The 9,195-nt window shown below is 42.9% G+C and overlaps 1 protein-coding gene across 3 annotated transcripts in view; it reads right to left on the bottom strand.

The window, feature by feature from the left end:
* Positions 1 to 2,761: 2,761 nt before the first annotated feature.
* LOC128301003 (nuclear pore complex protein DDB_G0274915) overlaps positions 2,762 to 9,195 on the bottom strand; it is a 73,123-nt gene continuing 66,689 nt past the window's right edge. The window contains exons 10-12 of one of the 3 annotated variants that reach the window (XM_053037285.1): positions 7,563 to 8,030; positions 6,196 to 6,407; positions 2,762 to 5,709 (exon numbers count right to left, since the gene is read on the bottom strand). In XM_053037285.1, the coding sequence (XP_052893245.1) occupies positions 5,588 to 5,709; positions 6,196 to 6,407; positions 7,563 to 8,030 (802 nt within the window). In that variant the 3' untranslated portion in view covers positions 2,762 to 5,587. The remainder of the gene's footprint in view (positions 5,710 to 6,195; positions 6,408 to 7,562; positions 8,031 to 9,195) is intronic. The other 2 variants (XM_053037286.1, XM_053037287.1) reach the window with 2 other exon arrangements.

The raw sequence follows: 9,195 nt of genomic DNA, 5'->3' as shown, positions 1-9,195 counted from the left end.
ACAACATGGCGGACAAGATGACGGCAAAGATGGCGGACAAGATGGCGGACAAGATGGCGGAAAACATGGCGGACAAGATGGCGGACAAGATGGCGGCAAAGATGGCGGACACAAGATGGCGGACAACATGGCGGACAAGATGGCGGACAAGATGGCGGCCAAGATGATGGACAAGATGGCGGACAAGATGGCGGCCAAGATGGCAAACAAGATGACGGACAAGATGGCGGCCAAGATGGCGGTCAAGATGGCGGACAAGATGGTGGACAAGATGGCGGACACAAGATGGCGGACAAGATGGCGGCCAAGATGGCGGCCAAGATGGTGGACAAGATGGCGGCCAAGATGGCGGCCAAGATGGCGGACAAGATGGCGGACACAAGATGGCGGACACAAGATGGCGGCCAAGATGGCGGACAACATGGCGGCCAAGATCGCGGCCAAGATGGCGGACATGATGGCGGACACAAGATGGCGGACAACATGGCGGACAAGATGGCGGCAAAGATGGCGGCCAAGATGGCGGACAAGATGGCGGACACAAGATGGCGGACAACATGGCGGACAAGATGGCGGCAAAGATGGCGGACAAGATGGCGGACAACATGGCGGACAAGATGGCGGCCAAGATGGCGGACAAGATGGCGGACACAAGATAGCGGCCAAGATGGCGGACAACATGGCGGACAAGATGGCGGCAAAGATGGCGGACAAGATGGCGGACAAGATGGCGGACAACATGGCGGACAAGATGGCGGACAAGATGGCGGCAAAGATGGCGGACACAAGATGGCGGACAACATGGCGGACAAGATGGCGGCCAAGATGGCGGACAAGATGGCGGCCAAGATGGCGAACAAGATGGCCGACAATATTGCGGACAAGATGGCGGACAACATGGCGGACAAGATGGCGGACAACATGGCGGAAAACATGGCGGAATATGGCGGACACAAGATGGCGGACAACATGGTGGCAAAGATGGCGGACAACATGGCGGATAAGATGGCCGACAAGATGGCGGACAAGATGGCGGACAAGATGGCGGACAAGATGGCGGACAAGATGGCGGACAATATGGCGGACAAGATGGCGGACAAGATGGTGGACTAGATGGCGGACAAGATGTCGGACAAGATGGTGGACAAGATGGCGGACACAAGATGGCGGCCAAGATGGCGGACAAGATGGCGGACAAGATGGCGGAAAACATGGCGGAATATGGCGGACACAGGATGGCGGACAAGATGGCGGCAAAGATGGCGGACAACATGGCGGACAAGATGGCCGACAAGATGACGGACAAGATGGCGGACAAGATGGTGGCCAAGATGGCGGTCAAGAAGGCGGACAAGATGGCGGACACAAGATGGCTGACACAAGATAGCGTACACAAGATGGCGGGGAAGATGACGGTTGGTGGGTGGTGGCCCGTGGGAGGTGAGTGGTGACACGAGGGAGGACGGAGGTGACACGTGGGAGGTAGGTGTTGACATGTGGGAAGATGGTGGTGACATGAGGGGGTAGGTGACATGAGGGGGGAGGTGACATGAGGGGGATAGTGACAAGAGGAGGGAGGTGACACGAGGTTGGAGATGACTGCTAATTGAGGGTTAATTGACGGCTAATCTACGGCTAATCGACGGCTAATTGACAGCCATTTGACGGCTAATTAATGGCTAAATAACGGCTAATTGACGACTAATTGACGTCTAACTGACGGCTAATCAACGGCCTTTTTTCAATGCCGGTCACTCAGTAACTCAGGGGCTCAGGGGCTCAGGTGTCTGAGTCGCTGAGGGTCACCTCTTGAAGTACATGCTCTCCTGGTATCGGAAATCTGAAAACAGCTGGTTTGTATAGAAAGTTAGTGTTTAAACATTGTATACCTTTAGGCGGGCAAAATTACCAGGTGCTACCTCTTCCGTGGATGCTCTCCTGGTACTATACATTCGAAAACTGGTAGTTTTCGAAGAAATTTTTCACGACCAACGGGAAAGTTAATGTTTAAACATTACATACCTTTCGGCGGTTTTCGAGCAAAACTGCTGTACTAGGTGGTACCTCTTCCGTGGATGCTCTCCTGGTACTATACATTCGGAAATCCTGGTGCAATTTCGTTTATTCTTTCAAGTCACAGAGTCGATATTCTTCTCCGCATTTAATTGATCTAACCGTGCAAATAGACATGCAGCGATTTTTCTCAGTGCGAAATTTCGCAAAGTAGCTCAATCTTGCAAAAAAGCACACATCTCATTTCGAGACAATTTAGCGCCTACTGAGGCAAATCATTACATTGTTTTACAAGCCGGATCGTTATTCAGCTCCTCATGCAAAATTGAACGCATCAGTCGGCTCTGTCTTGCCCAAATGCGTGTCCTCATTCTTCTCATTGTCGAATAAATTCGTTTATCACCTACAACTTACAAAACAAAATATAATTTTAAACACAACCTACACCAATGTTATATGTGTGTTTGTGAATCAATGACAGCCAAAATTGAACTATTTCATACACGCAATGAAAACGACAAGCTGTTTTTTTTATATATGAACTTATCATCGCATTTCATCGAATAGCATTGCGAAATGTCTCACTGAGAAAAATCGCTACATGTCTATTTGCACGGTTATGGTGTTTCTTACGAAAATTGGTATATAGAGAAGAAGATATTTCGGATTAACATTGCAGATAACTACACCGCAATATTTGAACATTGATTATGAGCTGTATCTATCATTGAGCCTTTTGTGTTCAGATTTGTTGGTTTGTATATTTTGTTTTTACTTCTTCCGCACCCGTGTATATGCACACACCGCCTTGAACATTACCGTGTGTGGCGGCAGAGCATTATCCTAAACCGAATACATATCCGTACGCTACTATTAACACATCGTTCTCCAGCATTGTTTTCAAACACCGTCTTAGCGTCGCGAATAAAATCAGATGATCGAGCTTATGACTTTGCGCACACTGTTTGTTAGGAATCTGTTGTCACACTACGATAAAAACACGGCCTGTGCAATGGAGCCAACAGAAAGACGCACAAACAACGAAGTGTTCTAAATGCTTTCTTTTAGCCGCACTACATTTAACACGATGGAATAGATGTTACACTACGGTACTGTGCTACCTACAAACGCGTACGATCAAAGGTTATACGGTTTCCATACAAAACAGGGGAACAAATTTTTGCTACCAAAAATGTACGATACTTTTTTCCGGATTTGATATTAAATGTGTACTATTCTTTTCCTATTGATTGCAGTATTTAAACTAGTACTAGGTTATGTTTTGTTTGCGTGAAATTGTTCGTTTTATTGGGTATGAATTATACTGCCTGACGATCCTTTCAATATGATTTATCTGCCTAGCATGCACACAGTATTCGCAGCGGCACTGTTCATTGTTTTGTGTTTTTGTTTGATGCATCTCTGTACACAATTTTACATTGCTTGTTTGTTTGCTTCCTTTTCCAGAGGTTCATGTTCCATTCCCAGTGTTTTCTATCAATTAGAGTTGAATGAATCGCGAACACAGTGTTGCAGGGTTTGTTACTCTCTAAGCGCTGCTGATTGTGTGATACCTAGGTCTATTAGTTCATTATTTACACTGCATAATTAGAGGAATAATAACTCAAACTAACGTTTGTTTTGCTAACGCTGATCTAACGAAATGGCCAACATTAGCTGATCGGCTATCCACATCGATTCCATGTTTAACAGAAAAGGGTATGTAGTGCTGCACAGGAACAAAAAACAGTGTTTGCAAATAGTAATATAAAACCAACCCTACACTGTAAATTATATTTTCAAGTGCTGTTTTAAGATCAGGTCAAACGATTGAATACCGCGCTAGGGGATACATGAATGGTAATGTACAAAAACATACAAAAACAAATAATAAATTTAAAATCAAAACAAAAACAAATTACATTTGCTTTCTTCACAATTTTACGTTAACTGGAACGAATTGTAATGATAAAAGAAATAAAATTAACATTTAACGTAATAATCATACATAATAATACCTCCACTATAAACATTCACACACACCCATACACACACACACACATGCATATACAATTTCCTCCATTTATCTGTCCTGCTGAATATTTCCTCACACGTACAAACACTCGCAAGCACACAATCTTCTCTGTGTGTTTGTTTCCACACACATCATCGCACACACTAGTTGCTTGTCTTACGTATCACTTTCCACCTTGGATTCATCCAGAGGGCGGACAGTTGAAGGGGGAGGGATTCGTTTGTGTTATTGTTTTCTTTTTTTGTTATATTATTTCATACTCTTTGCTAATTAAAGCAGACTCATGGTTGTGTTTCTTCTCGCTAATGTATTTCTTTTGTTTCATCCCCCGTTCATTATTGCTGCTTCATTTCTGCTCGAGAAATTATTTAATTTGTTATGTTTTTCAACGTTAAGAAAAAACTGATTCTAAATTTTTCCCCCGCAACAACAACAAAAAAAAAACACTTTCGCTTCGGTGCACTAATCTAAGGGCTCTAATTTAACTGCACCATATTAGAAAATTGTTTTGTTCTGATAGGGGAAAACACACCTAACTATAATTTCATTTAAAAATACCACCCAAATTAGAAGTAGTACTAATAATAGACAGCGGTTACACGCTAAACGCCGGGATAGTAAGAATAGAAGAAGTGGAAATAAAAAAAAATCTGTAACCCGTTAAAGTTTATCACAACGTAATGGCTTAATGGTATTTGCTTTTGTGTTTCTCTTCTCTGTATTTCTGTTTTTCCAGGCTGTTTTGGGCGTAGTGAAGGGGAGTAAAATGAATAAAAATATTTAAAAAAAAAACTACAAACAAAAGCCACATTCATTTCCCTGTACCACTATATGCGTTTGTAGAAAGACAATTTCTTAGGTGAGCTAGCCTAATCAACTTCTTCTCCAACCCGAATGATACACGTCGAATTTTGGGGCTACGGAATTTCAAATTCACATTTTCACACCCCACGCAAAATTTGCTTACTGGTGGAAGCACATGGCCAATGTGAGCGTATCTTCGATTCGTTTCGGTTGTGGAACGGATATCTAGTGGTTCTCTGCTGCTGCTGGGATATATGGTTGCCGGTGGATTACCGATAAAGGACACCAATATCAAATGAAGGAAGAAAAACCCGACTCACGCACGATTTACACGCTCGCTTTCTCTCTCTCTCTCTCTCTCTCTCTCTCTCTCTCTCTCTCTCTCTCTCTCTCTCTCTCTCGCACACACAATTCGTTCTTTCGCACACGTGCAGTACAAATCAAAACAGTCACAAATACTTCTGCTGTACAACAAAACACCGGCGGTCCGTGCTCATGCACCTATAATCACACTTTTTGGTCGCTGTTTTCGGCGCAGCACCGTGCGGACTCTTAGCGACAAAACGTAGGTATGGCAAATACACAATTTGAATGACGAACAGGACACACGGTACGGATGGTGTATGTGTATGTGTGCCCCACCACGGCCTGGTACCATCGATCACTGCACACTGAGATAGGTTCGATCGATGGTAAGCGTTGTAACCGCGTGAGCAATTGTTGCTACTGTTGCTACTATCTTGGCGTTTCCATGACAACTTGCTTAAATGCTCCGGCCGGCATGCGCGATCGGCCCTCGTGGCTGCCAACCATCGTCGTTCCATCGCTACCGATGTACAGTGCTAGCCCGGTGGGATCTAAAACGAGACCAAGTTGGTGGATTATTAGATGCAATATAAAGTAAAGTCTAGTGTTGAGTGAAGTTGATTCAGATTAACGAGTCTGAATGAACCTTTTAACTGCATTAATGATTCTGAAGATTCTCAGATTCCGAAGATTCATTGATTCATGAAACTTAAAAGATTCAAAATTCTCGATGATTCAAAATCTTCGAAGATTCATGAATCTAGGAATATTCTGAAACCACAAAGATTCATGAATCTATGAAGCTTCTGAATTCTGAAAGATTTATTAATTCCTAAAGAGTCATAAATCTCCAAAGATTCACGAATCCATGAACGAATCAGAAGGAAATTACAGGATAAACAAATATTTGAGGATTCATTAATTTTTAGACAATTGAATCAATATTTGAATGAATCCTCAATGAAGATTGATATGAATGACTCTTAGACACAATTAGACACAACACTACAACAGTCAGCTCGGAAGGGAGTACTTACTTTCGGCATCTTCTAAGTGGTCCAGTTTGGTGTTTTTCAACAGCTCGTCAATGATCAAACCGGTGTTGACGCGGGTATCTTCAACGCGCCCGGACAGCGTCGGTCCGCTGTCCCCATCGTGCCCGGAACCCTTTTTCCTTCGCTCTGCCGCCGACTTCATGCGATCGAGTGATCCGGTTTCGCTCATCGGGATGGAACCAGAACTGGGGTTTCTTAACATTTCGTCATCACAGTGTGCACCCAGCGCGAGTGAAAGAGGGCGGTTGTGGAGAATTGTCGAAATAACCACATCGAGACACAGAGAGATAGAGAGAGTGGGAGACAGGTGGGATACAAATTGGAAGATGGAGGAAAAGAAGAAGAAATAAAACAATATTTTATTAGTAAATACATTTAATTTATGTGACAATCTTCACGCTGCTTTTTTTTTGGTGTAACAACAAATAAACGCCAACTGTACCGAACAAGCATAACACACTGTACTTGTACAGCTTCGGAAGGCAGAACCACGTTTCAAACTGGTGATGGTGGCAACTTGGTAGCAGTAAGTGGAACGGAGTTTTTAAAAACGAATTAAGTTAACAATAAACGATGTTGAAAGCGAATAAAGCATCTGCATTATTTACAGCGGCGTGATAAAATATAAAGCAAAATGAAAGTGACGAACGCTAAGCAAACGAGCAAACGAGCTCTTGTCAATGACAATTATTAAATGATAAATTATACTAAAATGTGTAAAAAATCAAACAAGAAAAAAATAATAAAGTAAAATACGGAAAATACCGTCTTAATGAAATAAAATATGGAAATCAAAATTTCAATAATAAAGTGCATAACAAACGAAGCTATCCCATACTATTTGTGTAAAGCTGATTTAAGAAAATTGTTTGAACATGCACTTATCTTTTAAGAAACACGAACAAAAATTAATGCGGTTAATTAACAGGGTTAATTCATTTTTTTTACAAATATTTATCACAATTTACATAACTTTCTTAAACAACTTAGGTATTTTATAATATTTTGAGAACAGATCAACGGTTGCCAATCAAAAAACGAACATAAAAAAAACGCAGCCAATCCGTTTGGTCGTTTGGAGCAGAAGGTACGACGGGAACGATCAATTCAAAGAAAACAAAAGTATCAACAACGTATTCCAAAGCAGATACCACAACATTGATCAACCTACATTAACAACAGCAATGCAGGAACAACAAACAATGACAACACAACAGACGACGGAGAGAGCAAATACGATCGATAATTATTAGCAAACAGCAATAATACAGAGATGTAAGAGAGACAGAGAGAGAGAGGTAGAGAAGATGAAAATAGAGATTTGGAAATAGGTAGAAGTAAACACAAACATGTTAGCACTGGGACGTCTGAGCGCAAGCGATGATGGTAGATTGAGGGATGATGAGTTGTTAGTGCCATTGTTGAGCATCGACGTATCGAACCCGGATGTGGATGACGATGAAGCAACGCACAGTGCCGCCCCGGTACCGGTTGGTCCACCCGCACTAGATACGCCCGCTATCGTACGATCAGTGGACCCACTTCCACCGGGCGGTAGAACCACGCTCGGGCCAGCCATCACGGTGTCCGTGCAGTCGGCACTGGGGGCAGTAGTGCTGCCAGCGGGTCCGGTGCACGCAGGAAGTGCACAGCACGCGGCCCCAGTACCGACCGACGTACCGGTCGACGAGGGACTGATGGCGCTCGAGCCGGACGAGGATGTGCCCGCGCCGGAAGTCGACGGTGTCGCTAGCGTTAGTGAGGTTAGTTGACGGGTACTGCCATCCAGCAAGCGCCGGTGCAAACCACAAATGTTCCTAAAGGAGGAAGTAGTTGATAAACGGTAATTATAGATAGAGGAAAAGCGACAAACAGCGTGTACAAACGTAGGGCATGAATAGGGGTTGGGGCGGGGACAAACGCAGGAAAGAGACACACACAGAAAGAAAAAAAAAACAACAGGAAACAGAAACCAACATCTAAGGGAGAAAACTGAAGTAAATGGAAAAGAAGGAAGTAAAAAAGTACAATATATCGATCAACGGGGACGAAAATAGGACCCAAAAATATTCGCTTTCAATTGAGCGCCTCTGCCTCTGAACGGAGAATGAAAAAGGATACGAAAAATAGTACGAACCATGTTTGTGGTCGCCAGAAAGGCGAGGTAAACAAAATTGGAACAAGTCTAGGTGACGCAAAACAAAAACTTTTCCTTGTAAGATTCGTTTGAGTGTGTCGAACACTAAGATACTTCTGATTCAAAAATAATTATTAGACAGAAACCAAGGCTAATAACTTCAAGGAATCTTTCATCAACATTTTCATCCATCAGTGATCTATCATTATATTATTTAAACTGGAAATTATTATTCAAATATTTCGTGAGTAATTCGTGTAAGTGTAGCGTATACAACTGTAAAACATTATTCACAAGCTTGCTCCGTGGTTTTTAACTTATTAAAACGGTATGTTACATTTGGCATGATTGCTACTACTTGTGCAGAAGAAAAATTAGCTCAAAAGGACACATTGATACTCGAAATCGAAATTGTTGTGTCGTCGTGTTTAATTACAATGCAATTACAGCATAATGAGTTGTACCACAAGGCTTCTTGTACCGTGTTCTTCTACCGCAACACACCGCACTATCTACAGCAAGCGAAGGAATAGGGGACAATGAGATGACAACTTCTCCAATCTGTTTCTGGCGTGTGTGTGAGTTTTTGGCGTGATTTTCCTTAGCTTTCCGCGTCTGTTTGCTCGTAACTCTACGTTCTTACTAGGTGCAGGCATAGTAGTCACGAAGAAGAGTAAAACAAACAAAACAATCGAAGAAGTGTGCAGCCAGGAAAACTGTTATTTTTGTTTTGGTTTTGTTTTGCAATCAAAATACCGGAATACAAACGAGAGAGAAATAAAAACGATAAACGACAGCAAACGAACATCACGGCATCTCCCCTTGTACACCTCGTGGCGTGCGGT

Source organism: Anopheles moucheti, chromosome 3 (genome assembly GCF_943734755.1).
Source record: "Anopheles moucheti chromosome 3, idAnoMoucSN_F20_07, whole genome shotgun sequence".
In the NCBI taxonomy this organism is placed as follows: Eukaryota; Metazoa; Arthropoda; class Insecta; order Diptera; family Culicidae; genus Anopheles; species Anopheles moucheti.
Note: the sequence above shows the minus strand (reverse complement) of the source record. Positions and strands in the feature narration are given on the sequence as shown.